The following is a 20,763-nucleotide window of genomic DNA, read 5'->3' as shown; positions in this document are numbered from 1 at the left end:
GCACCAGCAATTGCTGCCACAGATGTGCCTGTAGGCAAGACAACACAGGTGCTCAAGGATGCCCAGCACATGGGATTCAGCAGCAGTGGGAATTTCCATGTTCGTTTATTATCAGTGATCCTCCTGTTCAAATGGAGACACATTTTCTCCTGGTTTATTTTTTTTGTGCAAAATGCTTACCTAGCTGAAATTAATTTTGTTGGGAAGAGATTGGGGTGAACTTCCTTAAATAAACTCACCCCATCTGCCAACTGCAGAGCCAGAACCTTTGGTACCCAAGAGGACCAAGTGCTGGTATGTGAGAGGCCTCTGTTTTCAGGTCATTTACTGAGCAACACCACTGTGCTCCTGACATCCTACAGAGAGCACCTCACAGGACAGAGGGCACTGCTGCATTGATCCAGGACTGATTCCCAATCTGCAGTTATCCCCATGTCGAATCTGAGTGGCTCCATCCAGCTCATTTGGATTTAGACTGGTAAAAGATATCAAAAAGCAGCAGCTTAATTTCTGCATTTCCTGACTTTTCAGTGCATCTAAAAATTGTAACCTTCCTGTTACTGTAAGGTATGTTTTTATACTTAATATTCAGCTATAAATTGTGATGGATGCCAGACCACCAATCTGGATCCACTAGTCTGCCAAAAGGGAGAGTGGAACAGCATGTTGATGCAAATGCTGCAGTGTCTCCTAAATCCATGGTGCTTGAAAACATCCAGAATTATTACATGTGGCTCCTTCAAATGTGTCCTGGGCTAAATGCTTTTGGGTACTGACTGATTTCAATGATCCATGTGTGTGAATTCCAGGGACCAGGCCTGGATCTCAAGCTTTTTCTCTGGATTTCTGTTTGTCACTGCTGGCCTTGTTTGGGTCTGGCAGAGCTGCCCCTCCCTTGTACCTCCCGTGAAAGGCACAAGCCAGCAGAGAACCACACACAGGCAGCTCCAAATGGCAGCAACACCTTGTGGAAGGTGGCCTTATACAGCATTTCTGGGGCAAGTGCTGGGAGCACTGCGAGAGGATCACTGGGAATTGGATGAGCATGTAGCCTGATTTCAGGCTCTGAGTAACTTTCCTGTTGCACAGTTTCCACTCGCATTTGTCCTTGAGGTTGGTGGAGACAAATACTCAGGTTTCCCATTTTAGCATTTGTCACAAAACAAGAATGTGAAGCTCTCGAGGACTGAATCTGCAAAGAGCTGCAAACCTCTCATGCTTTTGTCCAGTAGAACATTTCAAGGTTTTCCCCTAAGCCTTTTTTTCCTTCTGCCCGTTTCAAATGACTGCATCCTTACACTCCTGCTGTAGCACAAACCCACCTGCTGGATCATCCTGTTCATTTAATGGGAGAGGAGTGAAATAGTCCCTGCAGGGTGGTCATTTCAGGACCATTTAGGACGTTGACACAACAAACTGGAGTTTTTGTTTGTTATTTTTTCAGTTTTGTTTAATGTTGTGGTACTGTTGTGTTTCTCTGTGCAGGTTCTGCCTCAGCAGAGCTGTCAGCATGCACAGCATTCACTTCCCAACTATTTGAGAGCTTGATTTCGAAACTGCATGAAAAGGCACTGCCACGTGGAGGGCAGGGCTTGCCCATCCCACTTTTTTTCCTGCTGTTCACAGGATGCATCTGAGCAGGAAGGAGAAAGTTACTGATGGCTTTGGGTGCAGTGATGTGTGAAGGGATGCCACAGTGGGGCACAGCACAGCAGAGAGGACATCACTGGCAATCCCACCCCCAGAGCAGAGCAGACTCTACTAGAGCAGGGCAAGAGAGTGTAGAATGCTGAAAAACCATTGCTAAATGGAACCAGCAGCCTTTGCTCTCAAAGCTGGGTGATGACAGCAGGAGCTGTTCCCAGGGTGGGTTCCAGACTGCCAGCACTGAGTGATTCCAACGCTCTGTGTTTCCGTGGCTGTCAGTCAGAGCAGGGCCTGCAATAATGGGATGGGTTGTTAGCAAAATGCTTTCAGTGTGACCCTAAAGGGAGGGCAATTTTAGCCAGGCTTTTCTGTCTCAATACATCATCTGCCAAGCCCAGTCATTTTAATAAGGTACAGGAGAGTAGCCAAGAAAGCTAAAAAAAAAAAAATAAAAAATATATAAATATATATAAATGTATGTACATATAAATTGTAGGGGGAAGGATGCTTAAAACGTGTATTCATCAAATATGGCAAGGAAAGTGAGTGTGGTGAGAAGTTTGCAATTTCCCTGCATGCTGAAGATATTAGTTGGTGTTTGAACAGGACAAAGCTGTAATGTCAGCCCTGCCTTAGCACAAGGTGCTGACAGCCTGCATAAGCAAACGTTTCTGTCTCCCATCAGATCTCAGTGTGCTCCTAGGGAATGGCTGCAGGACTCTGGGATGGCACTGCTGTGCTGCCTGCCTGTGAAACACAGCCCCCAGCACACAGGGCAGGAGTAGAACCTTCTCCCTTACACTGTGTATTTCCTTCTGAACCAAAGGCTCTGTCAGCTCACTCTGAGGAGTGAGGCTCCCCACCAGGCTCCCTGTGCCTGCTGCCCTTGCCTCCCCATGGTTGGGACATTTGGGTACATCCTCCTGGATGGGAGCAGCTGGGAGTGAGAACTGGTTTAGAAGCTGACCTGGAGCCTTTGGAGTCAACGGCAGAGCTTGTGTTGACTTCCTTTTGTAGGTCTGAAGCTGTAACCCTGTTCTGTTCAGCCACATCATGTCAAGGCACCGATAACACCTCGTGGCCCAGATGTGCCTCCCCGGGGTCCTGTCCCACACTCTGCCCGGAGTCCAGGAGCCTGATTTCAGCTTCAGTCCCTGCCTGAAGGGGGCTGGTCTCCAGAACGGTTTCTGCTGTCCTGAACGAAATGAGGTTTTCAACACAGTCCCAGGAGTTGTATGGCATCCCCAGGTGTGCTCGTGTGCTCCTGGGGGCCATGTGTGTGCTGGCTTATCCAGGGAAATCTCCTGTGGAAAAGCAGTGTCGCAGCCTACTTATTGAATATGTCTCTGAATAAAAGGAAAAAAATACTGCTAATTTCAGAATATAAAGGGTTTTTTCTGCCATTAGCAGCATTTTAGTGCTAATTCTATATCCTCTTCAAGGTATTTCGATGTGCAAGTTGTATTTTATCCTTATTTTGCCAGCTTTACTGAGAGACCCGATAGATGAAACGCTGCACTGAACCCAAAGGGCAGCATAGCTCATCCAGGCTTGGCTGATTCTCCTGTTAATCCCAGCAACCTCTTCCTGTGCCCACAGGTGTCGTTCGCCAGGTGAGGCCCATCGTTGGCCCCTTCCATGCCATCCTGAAGCTGGAGATGAACTACGTGATGGGGGGGGTGGTGTCCCACCGCAACATCGTCAACGTGCACATCTTCGTGTCCGAGTACTGGTTCTGAGGGAGCCCTGACCCCCAGGGCCTGCAGCAGTACCACGAGCTACCATGTCATATGCTTGTTTGTAAAACCCAATAGTGTTCTTCTGTTTGTTTTGTTTTTAAATATTTGGTTTCTAGTTTAAGACAAATAGCAAGCTGTTGCGTTGGTTAGACGTAGGGCGGAGCGGATTAAGGGAGCCTGATGTAGTTTGTCCGTATAAATAAGTAGTGTGTAAAAATGCTCGGCTGCCTAGGGAGATTTGAAACTTTTCTAAATGTTTGGGCAGATCTCAACTATTGCTCCTTGGCCAGATAACCTGAATGACCGAGGCTGTGGAACAAAGCAGATGTCAGAGTTCATTGGGATGAATATATGCTATCTCTGGATGGAAGCAGTTGGGTAAGGGTTAATAATTTCACCTCAATATTAATTCCCTTAAAGGATTCACATTGTCAGAGAGTGCTAAATACTTGGCTTTGGGCCCCCATAGGATAACTCTGAACAGGCTCTTAGAATTGCTAATAATTCCTGAAGAGTTCAGCCTGGATATTTCAGAAGTGCCATTCAGCTGCAGGTACGAGAGGAAGTGCAAAAGGCATCAGAAATAGTAGGAGACTAACAAGCTATTGCACATATTAAAAAAAAAAAACTCCCTTTTTTTTGTACTTATTATTTGATTGTAAGATTATGTTTGATTCTAATTAAACAAGCACCTCTCTTTGAAATTACGCTGTCACAAGGATAAGGCATATTGCTTAAATTCCAGTCTCACCTGTACTCAGCAATACATGGGAACTTCAGACCTCTCTCACCTGTCTGTTATAAAGCTCCATGCCTTTCTAAAATTGGTAATAAAATTAGCATGTTGAACTGTACATTTCCTATGCACCAAACCAAGGCATATGTGATAATATAATGAAAATCTCACCAATAAATGAATGTTTAATGTATTTTCTGGGCATCGAAATAACGTATCTTTTTTATTACAGAACTGAAAAGAAATAGCACCATGTTTCAGTTTGTTATGTTTGTTAAGATGTGAGGAAATAAAGAAAGTCAGATGGGAAATACTCTGAAGTATGCCATGGTTTCTGCTTCCCAGGGAAATTGTATGATACAGCTCCTGTAAGAAAATTCATTATATACACATTCCCCACTCAAACCAGTCCTCCTCAGTCATTACTGGCATGGAACAGGTTGCCCAGAGCAGCTGTGGCTGCCCCATCCCTGGAAGTGTCCAAGGCCAGGTTGGACGGGGCTTGGAGCAGCCTGGGCTGGTGGAAGGTGTCCCTGCCCACGGCAGGGGGTGGAATGGGATGAGCTGGAAGGTCAGTGTGATCCTGCTCCCTTTATGTTTTCAACAAGGATCTGTGGGTTTGGTCTGTTTGTGGAGGTGTTGGTGGTGCAGGAAACAGCAGCAAAGAGGAGCTGTGGCAGCAAAGGGAGTGTGGGCTCTCGGGGACAGGGCTGTGAGTGACCCTCTCACAGTGTCTCAGCAGCCTGGATTTAGTGTTCCAGAAAAGGCCTGTCCAGGGATGCTGACACACGACTTCTCTGTATTCTGTGGTGGTGTTAATCCACATTGCCTAGGAAAATTGTGGCTGCTGCTTCCCTTTTGCCTTTTAGTGCATTTAACACCCAGAGCTCAAGGAGCATTTAGACAGCTCTCAGGGGCAGGGTGGGATTGTTGGGGTGGGCTGTGCAGGGCCAGGAGCTGGACTTAGGGATCTCTGTGGGTCCCTTCCAGCTCAGGATATTTGATGATTCTATGATAACTAATTACACGTATTCCTTTCTGATTAATGGAAAAGGCATTATCTCTGAAAGGAACAACAACAACAAAAAAACCTTGCTTTCCCTAAGCTGGGATTTTTGCTGGCTCTTTAGAAGATGTCAGCTGAGGTCTCCCAGGGGTGCTCATTTCAAAGGTTTGCAGTCAGTCACCCTCAAAAACAGCACTTGGTTGTTCTCTCTTGGCCAAGACTGAAGCCCTTCAGGTTGGCCAGCATGTGCCTAGCCATGGGTTAAGGAATTCCATTTCCCATAGGGAAAGAGAAAGGGACCAGAATGTGATCTATATCTCGGTATCCCGAATTTGGCTGAGGCTTCCACCCTGCCCTCTGTGCCCTCAGCTCCTGCCCGTCCCACAGGGGCTCTCTGCAGATGTGGAGGACTCCCTTCCCTGCAATTCCCCTCTTGTCCGACGGGAGCAGGGCTCAGGGAATGCCAGAGCCCTTCCCACATCCCTGCTTTCCCCACGCCTGTGTTCCCACTGCCCGCGGGGAGCACGGGAGGTGTGAGGCTGCCTGGAAATGGGAATTGCTGCTCCAAGACAAGAGAGACATAAAGTACACCCTCTGAGCCTCCAAACCACGGACCTGATGAAAGACTTTTCATTCCTGCTGTGGCTAAGAATGCACTATCTGTTCTGTAACGAGCCCTTTTTTTTGTTTTCACCTTATCCTATTTCATCGGGGTTTTTCCCCTCTCCCTTTCCTTTGTTGGATTCTCTTCTCCCCCTCCATGTTTTCACTCTCCACGGTGTTCAAGGTCAGGCTGGACGGGGCTTGGAGCAACCTGGTCTAGTGGAAGGTGTCCCTGCCCATGGTAGGGGGTGGAACGAGATGAGCTTAATGGCTGAACTGGGTTAACTAAAGGTCACATAGGCAACTGTGAGCAGCCAGGGGAGGTTTGTGCCCCATCTCGTGCTGAGACAGTGCTTGGTAATGGCAAAAAGTGAGGACTGAGGATGTGGGCTGTTGGATGCTATTCTGGTCACTGGGTGTATGATCCAGCCCCTCCACTGAACATCTGCCAGTGGCTCCCTAACTCCATCTCTGGCACGGGGCCACGGGAGCCAGGAGCCACAGGAGCCAGGAGTCACAGGAGCCAGGAGCCATGGGAGCCAGGAGCCACGGGAGCCAGGAGTCACGGGAGCCAGGAGCACCAGGAGCCACGGGAGCCAGGAGCCATGGGAGCCAGGAGTCACGGCTCACTCCCTTCTGCCTCCTCAGTGGCAGCAGGGCTGCAGGGGCTGCTCGTCCCTGTGGGCAGGAGCAGGTCCCAGTCCCAGCCCCAGCAGAATGTCACACAGGGCAGAGGTGCAGGGAGGGCTGTGGTGGTGGTTAAGGGCCCACGAGGGCAAAGCACAGCTGCTTTATGCTTACACCTGGCTTTGGTATTGCTTGGATGGAAATGGAGTCACCGGCCCCATTTAAATGAAAACCCAATAAATGAAATGGAATAAAGCCAGCTGTGGTGTGTCACACCACGGGGCATGGGCACCTCAGCCTGGCAGTGCTCACAGAGCCACGCTGGCAGGTTGATTCCCGGGATGGTGATGAGCTCTTTGGTTTGGCCATGTGTGGTGTCCCCACGAGGGAGATCTGGTGCAGGTCACACAGTGATGGGGGAGAGCTGATAAAAGAGCTTTTGGGTTTCCCTCACCAGGCTGACCCTGGCAAAGGCAAGAACATCTTTCTCTGAACCTGCCCCATCAGTGACCTCGGACCTGATCAGAGGGACCACCCTCAGCTCTGGATGCGAGGTAAGTTAAATTACATGTTGCTGAATTGTCCTAATACTGCCAGCATTTTGGGCAGAAGTTGTAACAATGATAAAAAAGCACCAGTGTAATGGATACCATCGTAACTCTGTAACTACAGTTTAGGTTTTGAAAATTACAAATATGTGTATAACTAAGGCTAACCAGAAAGTACTAGATGGTGCTTTAACTGTGGCCAGCTGTCTAGTAGTTAGAAATCAGAAAAAAAGTGGGATTTTTCGCTTCCAAAGTGGAAAAATTGTGTACATTTGTACCTATTGAGCTGGTGAGCATTTGACCAGCTCTACCAGGAAGCATCAGATTATCTGTGGTATCAAGAGAGGACAAAGTAGTAGTTTGTAAAACAACTATACAGAGCATGAGGAAGAACAGACTCTGTAGCCTTCAGCTTATGATGCACTTTATGTTTTATGGATTAGGGACTTCTTTTACAGCTGCTAAATCTCATAGTTTATTTGTTTAGTCAGACTCCATCAGTTAACAGATCATGTAAACTTTGCTTTCTTTAGTAACAGTGAGTTTCGTTTTGCCTTGAGTTCCGTGTGAGACTGATTTCAGTGTTGCTTCTTCAGCTCCTGCAAACAGCTCCATTCTTTCCAACTCATGTACCTGTGGCTGCTGAGCTCTCTGAATGTTTATGACTTTAATTCATTTTTACCCTGAGCAAGAGTCGCACCTGACCCCGTATTCCACCTCCCCCTCCTTAATTTTCTCAGATGGGGAACAGCTGGGAACACGGAAAGAGTGTTTCGGATGCCAGTGTCTGTCAAAGAGCAGTGAGATGTTCTGCCCCCATAAGCCACTGGGTTTGTGGAGCTGCTGGCCCCCTGTCAGACCAGAGAAGGTGGCCATGTGGGTGAAATGGGAGAAAGAGGCAGCAAAGCACCCAAGTGGGCATTAATGCAGTCTGAGAACACAGGGGCTTCCCCGAGCCCCTTTCCAGGAAAAGGTTACACTGAAATCACTGGTGGCTCAGGCCTGACTTTGGTTTTGGTGTCTGGCCAAGCACAGTTACCTGGTGGGTGTGGGTGGCTAAAAGATTGCTCTCATTGAAGGGGATTGACAAAATTAGATGCTTCCCCCCCCCCCCCAACCCCACAAGATTTCCCAGATCTGCAGAACTGCTTACTGAGACAGGGCTAGAGGGGAGCTACACCAGAGCTAGAGATGGGCTTACCTGGGCAGGGGCCTGGGACTCTGAACAGGCACAAGGGGCAGCTGAGGTGGGATCTGGGGATCGAGCCCTGCTCTGTTCTGCAGCTGGTGAGTGTTACATGGCACTGAACTCACACTCAAATAAGGAGCACTTGGGTAAGTGCAGTGCTGGCTCTGCCTCAGAAATAACTGCACAGCATCCACCTCTGAAGTTACACTGCATCCTGGCTTCTCTTCCAGTTGTGGTTCATGGCCTGAATTTACTTTCCTGGAGTCCATGGAGCACTGCCATTAGTTTTGACCTGATAATTTCACTAATGACTTGGCATCTTTTGCTGTCTCTCTCCCCATCCTCTGTTTTCTTTTCAACCCTTCTACAGTGATAGATGAATTAGATCCCTCATAACACATCAAACTTATTTTTTATTTACCAAAAATGAAACTCTTGATGTGGAGGAACCCAACAAATATTTGACAGGCTCTGTGAATCTGAAACTATTTTCCACATGGCCAGATTCCTGAAAATCTAGAGATGCCAACTGACATTGTCATAGGAGTCAAGACAGATTAGCTATCTGTGGTATTTAGGTATGTCAATGCTTTTTATTATCTAGTCCTTAATCTCCTCAAAATTTGGCTGTATAACAAAAAAGAAAGTATGTGCTAAGGTATTTACAGAAGTAATTTCTTTAAATGCCACCCTTCCCTGACTAGAATAAAATATATTGGATTTACTAGAAAGCGATGTTGTGCTTTCCCTCTGCCCACCCTTAAATTTAAACCACAGATTATGTATGTGAAACTTGCAGCAAAGGGGACCGAGGAATAGAAATGCTGATATTCTATAAGATTCCAAGGCAATATGATTCAAATAAATATAAAGGACCTACAGAGCAGAGCCAACAGTCACTTGTTTAAACAGTGGAAGAAGGTCACTGATGAAGGACTTGCAGCCTCTCCACTTGGGTCTGTGGTCAGTAAATCCCATCTGGAAGGTGCTCCTGCCCCTTCCCCTGTCACACAGACCATCAGCACCCTGGCTCCTTGGCTCTGTGCTCCAGGGACAGCACTGCCCTGGGCTGAGTTTTCCTGAGCATTTCCCAGGTATCTGCTCAAGCTCCGTGGCCTGAGACGGAGCTGGACCTCGGTCTGCCCCACAGCCCTGGTGTTTGCTGCTGCCCTTGGGCTCCTGAGCTGCCCCAGCACAGTAGGATGTGGGTGTGTGAAGAGGCTGGAGATGTGAGGCAGCTTTAGGAGTCTTGGTCCAGCCAAATTTCTCTAATGAGAAATTTATCTTGCACACAAAATGTAGCTGACAGCAGAGTTTTCCCTAAACCAAGATAGGGAAGAATCTTAAAGTCAAAGCAATTCAAGGAACAAAGCTCCCCTTTCTCCTCCAAGGAGTTTAACCCACAGGCCAGTAGATTCAGCTGACAGAAGGATTGGAAAATCTGATACATGCAGACAGATGCAGACATGTATAAGATACATAAAGTAGTTACCTGTAGGCATAAGGATAAGAATACAAACATACTGAGATTTATCCTTGCAAAGGTGGGAATACCAGTATAAACACTGCAGTGCTGGTTTCTGTGCATGATGCAACAATCCATTTCTGAGCCTGGATAATGTGTGGTGCAAACTTACCCATCCGTTCTGCTGGTGAGCACAGGAGCATCTGCCCCTCCCATGGCACGGTGCTGGACAGGCTCAGGTGTCTGAAACCAACTGAGATCTTGCCAAGGCTCCATGACAGCCCCCCTGGTCTCTGGCTGCCCCTCCAGAAATGTGTGTCTCTTCCACAGCTCCTCCATCCCCTCTGCCAGCCCGGTGTGGGTGTCTCGGCAGCCCAAATCGCCTGCTGTGGCATTGCACATCTGTGTTCAGGCACCTGAATTGCTCCCCTCAGGAGCTCTGCTGGAGCCTGTACTCAGGGAGAATTATGGCCAAGTAATAGTGGATTTTTGCCATTGGAAAGACCAACACACTGTGGAAGGAAGAAAAAAATTATAAGAGATTACATAGGGATTGCTGGACTAAAGTGCTCCCAGCTGTGCGCTGGAGCAGGGAGTTGTGTTACTGCTGGCAGGAAAGGCAGTAAATGCCCACTTTGTTAGCTGGGGGAAACCCAATTTGTAAAGTTCAAATCTGCATTCAGACCAGAGTTATTTTGATCAAAGGGGTGAGCACAGCCTGCTGAGAGACAAAAACAATAGCCAGGCTGGGCTGGCAGGGAGGGAGCTGGAGCTTTCAGCCTCTCAGCTCTGGGAGCACTGAGCCTGGGCACGGCTGTCCAGGAGGGAATCAGGGCTCAGAGCAGCTGAGCTGGGAGCACTGAGCCTCTGGTAGATAAGACACTGGGGTAGATTAGACTGCAGTGTGTTGAGGGAACATCTGTTTTGGGGAACAGCAGGAGGAACAGAAAGAATAAGACAATATAATGTGCAGAAGATAAGTTTTTTGACAGTGCTGTTGATTATTTGAAGTTTTGGATTTCAAATGAAGTTCGCCTTGCACAACTGCAAGGAGCTGTGTCCTTGCAGGAGGTGCAAGGGGTTTGCATGTCATGGCTAATGCAGAGGAGAAGGGCCACACTTGATTTAAGGTGGTGAACTGCACTGAAGACAGCATTTATGATGTTGTGAAAGGAGCATCTGCATTGCTCAGGGTTATTCAAGAACTGTCTTTATTGAATCACTCATCAGGTCAGCAACATGAATTTAACAGCACAAATACCTCCTACTCACCTCTTCATCTCTCTGCATGTTGTATTTCTGTCCCCCAAAAAATAAAAAATAACTGGTCCTGATAACACCAGTCGTTTGAAGAAATAAAAATGCTGACAGGACAGAATGGCTCAGCAGCACAGAGCAGTTTGGCACTTTGGGCTGCAGAGGCTACAGAGAGCTCCAAGTGCTGCATTCCCAATGAGGAGAACACCATTGATTTATTTCCTAATTTCACCTGCCTCTCACTGATAGATGGCTGCTTATTTGGACCCCTGAAAAACAGTTCTGCACAATAACATAGGTGCATTGAATGCTCCAAAGGTCAGGCAGCTTGAGCATGGGAAAATATTTGTGAATGAGGCCCAAAAAAACTACTGAAAGAGGTGATTTCTGGCTCAAAGATTAGTCTTCATTTAGAGACTGAGAATTTATTGCTGCCTGAACCAGCATTATCAGCTTTCTGTCAGCAACAATCATCAGGATTTCCTTTCCCAATCAACATGAGCTGTGACCTCATCGCTGCAAAGGTGAAACCCTGACAGGGATTAAAGGCTAATAGAGAGAAATGAGGTAGCAGGGCTGAACAAAGAGGAGATTGTTACACAGCAATGGCCAACTCAGGCAGAATGTTACAGCTGAAACACGAACCACCAAAGGGGGAAAAGAGTATTTCTAAGAAGGGCCTGAGTAATGCCGGGGCTCCCTGTCTTTCAGTGCAGAAGGAAGGCAGACTGCCATCCTTGCCAGCAGGGATTTTTGAAGTGGGATTAGCATAGCCTTGTGGTTTGTCAAGTGTTTAATTGCAATTCTGCAGGGACGCAGCCTGGAAGACACTGGAAACCAATTTAACGATCGTGCCTATCATTATACACACCAAATTGCTCCTGTGCACATACAATATTTAACAGTCTGAAACAGAGATGCTGAGTCTGGGGGCAAGGCTTAGAACATGAAAAGTGATGAAAGGCAAATACATGTCTGATATTCATCAAAGCAATTTAATCCATGGTGGAAGAGTGAAAAGAGGTAAAAAGGGTTTTTTGTTGATCTGCGAGTTATTAGTTTTTTCACTCGTCCCCCCAGGTTCTGGAACCAACAAGTGAGGATATTTTTTCTGGGGAGATTCTCTCCTCTTAAAGGTCACTCTTGGCTGCCACAGCGTCTTTTCATCTTAAAACCCACCGCAGACTTGGTTCAAGTCCCAGTGGAATGCAGATGTGTCAGAACTTCTGGTGGGCTCTGGATCAGTGCCTTCAGTCTCCAGCACACCCCTGCTTTTTCCAGCAGAGGTGAACTAGTGCTGTAGTCCAGATCCAGGTGTTTTGGAAGTTCATGGCATGCAGGTTGCTTTCTGCTTGTTTCAAATATCTTCAGACCCCCAGTACAGGGTAGCACCTGCTCCTGCTGTGCCGGACTCTCAAAAAGGGACGGGATAATTTGGCCTCCCACTGGAGCACAGAAATCACCCAGCTGTGCTGGGGGTACTCAGCACTTTACTGCATGAAGGCTCCTGTCTGCAACTGGAGGATTAGAAAACAAATCCATCTCAAACATACAAGAATAATATTGAATTCCACGTGGACCAGATGCTGTCACATTTGACACGGTCTACTTTGAGCACGTCCCAGTCTGGCACAAGGATTCCAAGTAAATCTTAAGCAGAAAGCACCAGAGAAAACATTTTGATGGTGATGATAAATATGGATATAAATCAGGGTCCTTGCTGGTACTGGGCAGCCTTCAGAAACTATTTAGAATAAAAGTATCTCCAGCCTAACACATTATAGATCTTTCAGGAGGAATCAATGCATCTTCAAAACCTCCAAGGTGCTTTATTCTTTGTATTTTAGGGATTGATGTCAGCCACAAATACAAGGTTAAGTCCCTCTCTAGTAAAGGAACAACCAGCTCCCAAAAGGTGGAGCTGCAGGAACAGCCTCCAGTGCTTTTGAAGTGTTTGTGAGCTTCTCCAAAACTCAGCCCACAGGGAAGCATCAGGATGCAATGTCTGTATCTGCAGAGGGAAGCCTGACTGAAATTCGGTTCCTAACTCATGCTAAAAACCTGTAGCAGCTTTTGGAGGCTGGGCTGAACTGGGTGGGGTTTGGCACAGCTAAAAGTTTCACTCAAGGGCAGTAAGATTGTATGGAAATCTTAGAGATCTTAGCACTTAGCAATGCTGTGGCTTGAGCTCTGTTTTTTTAGTGCTATCAGGCTAAGAAATATGAAGCCTAGTTGGGGAGAGGTATAAAGAGTCCTGTAGCAAACCCCAAAGCCTCCCAGCATTGAAAGGCAAGTGGCAGATTTTAGATTTGTTAGACAACAGTTTTCAGAGAGGAAGACAAATACATCAGGCTGAACTGAAGGGGAAATTTGAGTAGGCACAATGTAATTACCTTATCTGGATCCAGGCCAGGAAACCAGCCTGGGATCTTTATTCTCAGTGAAAACTGCGTGGATTTATGCTTGGCATCCTAATTACCATGAATAATTTATTAATTTATGATATCTTTGGGGTTTTATTTCATTTTTAGTGACCAACCGCCTGCAAACAAAGTTAACTTCTCTTTTTTTTTTCTTCATATCTTCAGCTGTGATCAAACAGGATCCATTTCAGTTGCCCCCTCTCTTGCAAAGTTCTTGTTTTGTTTAATTTTTTTTATTCATGCTATTTCTGCTTCATGCATGACTGGCTCTCCAGGCACAAGAAAATGAAAAAGACTTCAAGGTCTCAGCCTATTTAAATACCGGGCTTGAATGTGTTTACCAACACCTGAGAGTGAGGAGGTAGTTTTGCAGACTTTTACAACGTGGGGATATTTTAAAGAGAAAACAAACAAACATCATCAAAGATGTTGTGTCTTGTTAACACGTGTTTATCAGGAAGGAACACTGGAGGTTTCCCACTGGCATGGGGCATAAGGCACCTGCATCTGCCTTGGATCACAGGGTGTGCTGGCACTCCTGTCACAGCTCTCCTACTGAATTAAGACATGCTCCTTCAAGGTCTTCTCCTGGAGTGTTTGAACACCTTTTTATTTGTATTGTAATCCCCTCTAAAGCATGCCAGCTTAGGGGAAGTAGCTGTGCTCTCCACAACAGGACCTATTGAGGGCAGAGCTCAGCACTGCCCAGCTGCAACAACCAGAGCCCTCCTCATTTCCTCCCCTGGCTGCAAACACTCTCATCTGGAGAGAGCTGGAACTAAGTTTTTTTTTCACTGCATATGTTGAAGACAGACTTGGTGTTTGTGTTGGCTCAGGGCCTGACATGGCATTTGTGAGGATGAACCACAAGCAGGAGTACTCCAGCTGAGCTGGGGAAATGTGCACTACAGCCAGGAACAACCTTCTCCCCCCAGCCCCCTGCTCCCACACTGATAAGGCAAGAGGAGAACACCCTCCAGGCTTCTCCTTTGTCACTTCAGCCCCAGCCTCCTCTCCCACCTCTCCCCACCCCGGACAGGCACACGAGCCCCCTCCACAGGGCTGGGCACGGGCAGGGCTGCACGGGCAGCTTTTGGGGCGGCTTTTGCAGGGGTGTGAGGGGAGGAACATGGGAGTGATCACGCAGGAACGGTCCTTTGGCTTTCTTTTCCAGTCATCTGCAAGGCAACACAGCTGAGCTTTCGTGGAGGAGAAGATAATGTGTCCCTTGTAACTGAGTGTGTTCCCAACCAGAACACAGAGGTGAGGCTGCTCCACTCACACAGAGTTCATCTCCTCTTACATCCATCTGAATTTATGGTAAAATGCCTGGGTTTGCCCATAGAATGAGCACAGCACAAATTACACCAGGAGCTTTTCCCATATGAAGGAACAGCAATATTCTGGGTCTCAGTTTCCAGAATTTTCACTGATGTCCCTCAGCAAAGGTAGAACCATAAGACAGTGAATCATGTCTGATTCAGCCATCCTTGTTTGAGCTGAATCATGTCTGATTTAGCCATCCTTGTTTGAGAGGAATCATGTCTGATTTAGCCATCCTCGTTTGAGAGGAATCATGTCTGATTTAGCCATCCTTGTTTGAGAGGAATCATGTCTGATTTAGCCATCCTTGTTTGAGGGGAATCATGTCTGATTTAGCCATCCTTGTCTGAGGGGAATCATGTCTGATTTAGCCATCCTTGTCTGAGGGGAATCATGTCTGATTTAGCCATCCTTGTTTAAAAGGAATCATGTCTGATTTAGCCATCCTTGTCTGAGGGGAATCATGTCTGATTTAGCCATCCTTGTTTGAGCTGAATCATGTCTGATTTAGCCATCCTCGTTTGAGGGGAATCATGTCTGATTTAGCCATCCTTGTCTGAGGTCAATGGGAGCTTCTGGATGCCCAAGTAACTTTCATTTTCAAAGCCATTAACATTCCATCTGTGCTCAGCAGAAGGTTGTTCATCTCCTGGAGGTAACTCCTATAAAATACCCTCCCTTTCTGTGTGACAGGAAAAAATACTATGGCTCGAGCTCATTAGACTCATTTGACTAATTTACTCTGTTATTTCTGTCACTAAACCAGCAAATTCAGTCAGTACTTTTTTCATAATATTCCTTAAGGCTGTATTGCTGGCACTTAGTTTTTGCAGTTCTGTATTTACATAGTGGTTATAAAAGCAGTTGTGTGTTGTCATTCCTACCCAGATTAGGATGCACTCTATTTACTCTTGTTTTATCTAAATGCTGCAAATCTCTTAATAAACTTTTCTTTCCTCTTTCACATTTAAATGCTTGTAAACATCTTTTATCCTCACTTCAAAACCGGGACAATTTCAGGGAAATTTGCCTAGAAAGAAAAAAACCCACTGTTTTTGTAAAAAAAATAAATCTGAAAAACACTTTATTTCATCTAAATTTAAAAAATATATAAAGATGACATAATCCAAAATACTTTCATCAGTATTGAGTCAGATTTATTAACTGTAACAAACTGGATACAGTCTGATGGGGGTTTTCTGTGGTTGAAATGGATAAAACCTCTCGATGTTTAAGGTTAGGAAGAGCTGAGACACTCACCTCAGCATGTCCTCCAAGTGAATTATTAAGAATGCAAAGGTAGACAGATCAGGAAACTGCAGTTAATATGTTTCCCTGATAGATTCCTCAGTCATTTATACCTCCTCTTTTTGTTTAATCATTAAATCAGTCAATCTTTTCTTCTTCACATGTATCTAACTTATATTGCTGTGTAGGGGTCTCGGACATTTTTCCTCTCAGAAACCCTGCAGGGATTAACAAGATGTTTTTATAAATCAAAGAGAAAAAAAATCAAGAAAAGAGGCTTCTTTTCTTTCTATAAGCAGGTTGGCTTCACTCCCTTTGGAATTTTTTTCTTCTTTAGTCTTGTTAAGAAAAAATAATCTCCCTGCCTGACTTACTGTGAGCTCCTCTGTGAATTTCTTAAATGCAAAAGACAGGCAGGATGGTGCTTTTAGGAGAGATTTTTGGACAGAGTGTCTGTAGAGGTTGAAATATAACTTCAAAAAGAAGGTATTTTTGAGAATCAGGGCTTGAGGAAGAAAAGTTGGAAGCTGCTGTCAGCTCAGAGCTTTGTTTGCCAGTGGTCAATGAGTGATGAGAAGAGATTACACAGCAAGTAAATAATGTTGAGTAACAAGCTTTGAAACTCTTCTGTAGCTTTAAGCTTGCATTTACCTCTTGCATTTCTTCTGCACCAGTCTGAATAAATCTTCTTCATTATTAAAATCAGCATCTGGAACAAGAATTGATTTGTCCTGTAGCCCACAGGTTGGGTGCGAGGTTGTTGCTGTTTCTGCAGAGGGAGCGTGTGGCTGTGGCTGTGCTGTCCCTGCCCAGGGGATGGACTCCTCCACACACCCCTTCTCAGGCTCGTTTTCCCCTGGGTGTAACTCTCCAGAGCTCTCCACTGACTGGCATCTTTCTGGCCTGTGCTCAGAGAGGTGTGGCAGCCCCATGGTGCCCTGTGCCAGGAGGGGACAGGAGGGACGTGGATGGCATTTTCTGGTTCAGGAGCTGCTTGCTTGAGGTCTAGTTTGGGTTTGCTATAGCTCTGGGCTGTGTCACAGCACAAACGGCAAAGTTTATCTTCCTTTCCAGCTCTGACTTCCCTCCCCAGGATCACCTGCCCTGTCAGGCTTTGTGGGAAGGTGGCAATGCCAGTTATCCCACCCTGCCCTCTCCCGTCCCTGCCCCTTGTTCCCGCAGCCCCCACCTCCTGCTCTGCTGTAGAGGAGCACATGTGAGAGGACAGACTGCTGAGAGTGAAGGTATCCTCCCAAACAAGGAGAGGAATTCCTTAGAAAGGGCCTTTGCAGCATATCAGTATGGGAGCAGAGCCACCCAACTCATTCAAGACTGGGATCATTGTTAAACAGTGAACACAGGCTGAATGTATGTCGTGTTTAAAACTCAGCTGTCATTAATGGGATGGGAGAGGGGAGGAAGAAAAGACAAAAGTGGCCCATTCACGACAAAAACAGTCATTATTTCTTCCTTTACAAACAAGGGGGGAAAAAGGGAAAAGTGCTCTCGTGAGAACCTGTATGAATTTCCTCAAGAGGGTGTACTTTAGATGGAGAATAAGCTAAATTCTGTGAGATATTGGGGTTACCAAGGTAACAATGCAGTGTTTTGAATGCAAAAGCAAATAGATGTATGAGCCCAAAGTAAATCATTAATGTGTGTCAGTATTTTTGAGATGGGTTGGAGTGACTTATATATTGTAGTCCCTCTTTATTTAATATTTCAAAAGTGTTCTTTGATTTAAAAGCAAACACTTACCAGGCCTCTTTTCAGACAATTATGCCCCCTTTTCTACACAGCACTCTGAGAAGAGACTGGTTATTGATGCCATCTAACAGAACAAACACACAGACTTGATGGAGTCAAACAGGACAGAAGGGCCTTGGTACATCAAGAAACTTAAACAAGGGCATTATTTCAAGGTTGATAATCATCCCAGGACTGCTCAGTTTCTTGCAAACTTGCACTCAGCACCCTCTGAAGTCAGGCTCTCCTGGTCATTCTGCTTTATACTTTTAATTCCAGCAAACAGCTTTTGGTAACAGTATTTTTCAACTTAGTTTTCCTATAATAGATGAAAAAGTGGCTACAGAGAGGTTTGGGCTGGACATATCTGTTATCCAAGCAATTCTCTTCTTGTTCATACCTGTTTTCCTTATTTTATACAATTGGCTCAGTCCAGGAGACCTGTTCATAACTGTATGACAAAAGACTGCTAAAGTAAGTTAAACAGCCAAACAAAGAGATTTCTTACAGGACCACAACCTGGCCTTGACAGGTACTAAACCTCTGGTTGTTAATGGTTGCTAGTAACTGTGAATGAGCACTTTTTTCCCCAACAATCAACAACTATTCAAAAATCTCTTCCCATTTTCATTGCTATCCCAGGGACATACTGTAGGTCTGGGCTACATATTTAGTAGCACAAAACATGGTCATTTAAAAATGTCACTGAGCTGGAAGAGAGCTACAGAGGTGCTTTGCCCATTGAAGTTTGGGACAAACGAGAGAGGATAACATCCCAGAAGAAAAACAACATACTGCACGCTGAACATTATGGAAGGGAATTAAACTCTGATTTGTAGTTAGAAAAGCTTTGTAACTACTTTCATTAGTCCAGTAAGGAAACTCAGTTCTCCTCTGAAATAAGAGATGTTAGATTTGTGAAAATTTATTCAATGCTGGAGTTTTTGCAGTTCACAATGCATGATTATATGATTAGGATTATAATCATATGATTATAATGATTATAAGAAACAAGTTCATAAGAATTTAAGGGGTGTTTCTTCCCAGTATTATTTTTGGAGGCTCCTATTTGCTGTATGCTATTTGTGTGTCTTCTGCCTGGACACGTAAGGGACAGTGAGTTTGTAAGCAGCTTCCTTTGCTGGGCTGAAGGACGTGGGTGCCAAGAACCCCCCTGGCTTCTGCAGCCGTGCCGATGGTCCGACCAAACACCCCTTTTCTTGCAAATCCCGCCTCTTTTTGACAATCCTGCCACTTCCAGGCACAGAGGGCAGCCTGCTGCTGGGGGCAAGGGGTTTCCCTGCAAAGCCATCCCACCGGGACACTTGTCTTAGGGCATCCCCGTGACAGTGCAGGCGTGCAGGAGAGATGGGCACGGTGGCTGCAGGGCTGAGGCTCGGCACGGGAGGAGCGGGAGCTCTGCCCACCTTCCCCGGGAAGCTCCCAGCCCCAGGAGGGTGCCACAGCACACCGCTGCTGACAGCTCCCTGAGCAGATTCCTTCCATGGCTAATTAGCCTTCACGGAGCATGAATGGACTAGTTTTCTATCGGGAGGCTGAATTTTAGCTGACAAATTAGACAGATTCCCCGAGGCCAGAGTTATGCGGCTTTGCCAGTCTCACTAAAAATGTGATTTATAACAGATTCCTCGGCAGAGGCACTCCTTGCTTCAGGAATGAAGGTGCACGCCGGGCTCAGACTGTGTCTAACGTGATGGTCCTACAAAGCTTTGCCTTCTGCTGGAAAAAACTGGCTCTGTTACCTGCTTTTGATTTATCAAGTGACTCCACATTTTTCCCGCTGGATGCGACAGTGCCGAGTCTTGGGTAACAAAAATGATGGGCGAGGAGAAGGGGGAAGAGAGAAGTCAGATCCCAGTCCCAGTTCCTGCCACCCGAGGCTCCACCCCTGACCCAGCGCTGGGTTTTCTCCTGGTTTCCCCAGTCCGGTGAAACCAGTATTTGTGTTCTGTGAATATCAGCACTTGCTCAGACCAAAAGCAGGCCCGCCCTTCCCCGGCAGTGTCCTGAACATGTCTGTGTGTGCAGGGCGCTAAGAGTTAATATTTTAATTATTAATGTGTAGCAGTAACTGGATGCTGTGTTCCTGAGGCACACCCAGGCTGGTGAGTTCTGGGGGAGGCTGAGGGGACCCACGGAGCTCAGATCTGGCAGGAGGGTGATGTGTGGCACACAGAGGGGACACAGGGCTGGTTGGGCTTGGAGGAGTTTGGGGCTTTGGGAGGACATTGCCCAGGTGAACAGATGGACACCCCCCTCCTTCAAAATCTGCTTCTATATCCAGGGGAGCTGGGATACTTATAGCTCCAAAGCACTCTTATTCTCAGTCATTAAAGAGTGTGGGAATTTTAAATTTAGAAGCCTGTCATACAAATACAAATAGTGACTTCTGCAGAGGCTGAATCTCATAATCAGCAAATGCAGGAAGAAAGTATATAATTTCATTTATATTTGTGGCTGATTAAGGTATTGAAGATGTTGGTTTAAAAAAATTAATAATCTATCACTTTAGTCTATTGACATGACCTTGTGGGAAAAAGTCATATAAAACACAAATGGATAAAAGTTTCCTTCAAATACATAATTAGATTATTTTTTTGGCCAGACTTTACATACTGGTTTAAAAGAAACATAATTTTCTTTTTTTTCAGATCCACAGGTATGACAGAAAGGTTTCATCAGATATTTCTTCAGTGCGTTAAGGTTATGAAATTAAAAGGCAGTAAAATATCCCCATATCCATGAATCTTCTGAAACCTTCTAGAGATATTATTTTAATAGCAATATTTCTTCCTTTTTTTTAAAGTTTAGGTTGCATGTGTCTTTCAAAGGAATATTAAGCTGGTATAGGACAATTCTAAGAAAATGAGTTATGACATTTTTAACTAGAACTTCACGAGCTTCGTAGGATTATATTAAAATGAATGCTCACAATTTCCAACACCCTTTTCTCATATTTAAACTTTTCTTACAGCTGCAAAAATCAACAGAGACTTAAAGAAAGGGATTCTAAAAAATTGAAATTTAACCCTTTATTTCTCAGATCTGTATCTGTCAGCCTAACAACCGGGTATATTTTGTCCTTAGAGACGATGTGGCGACTTCTAGTTACCAATAGCATCTTCCCAAATATTATTTCCTAAGGTGACATAAGACTGGCTTTCAGAGATGCTGCAAAAGCAAAC

At 45.7% G+C, this 20,763-nt stretch overlaps 1 protein-coding gene across 1 annotated transcript in view; it reads left to right on the top strand.

The window, feature by feature from the left end:
• FBLN1 (fibulin 1) overlaps positions 1–3,590 on the top strand; it is a 61,618-nt gene extending 58,028 nt beyond the window's left edge. Inside the window, exon 17 of the mRNA XM_064654044.1 lies at positions 3,247–3,590. Within this exon, the coding sequence (XP_064510114.1) occupies positions 3,247–3,386 (140 nt within the window). The 3' untranslated portion in view covers positions 3,387–3,590. The remainder of the gene's footprint in view (positions 1–3,246) is intronic.
• Positions 3,591–20,763: the final 17,173 nt, after the last annotated feature.

The sequence above is a fragment of the Pseudopipra pipra genome, chromosome 5 (genome assembly GCF_036250125.1).
Source record: "Pseudopipra pipra isolate bDixPip1 chromosome 5, bDixPip1.hap1, whole genome shotgun sequence".
In the NCBI taxonomy this organism is placed as follows: domain Eukaryota; kingdom Metazoa; phylum Chordata; class Aves; order Passeriformes; family Pipridae; genus Pseudopipra; species Pseudopipra pipra.
This window is presented reverse-complemented; position numbering and strand designations above follow the sequence as displayed.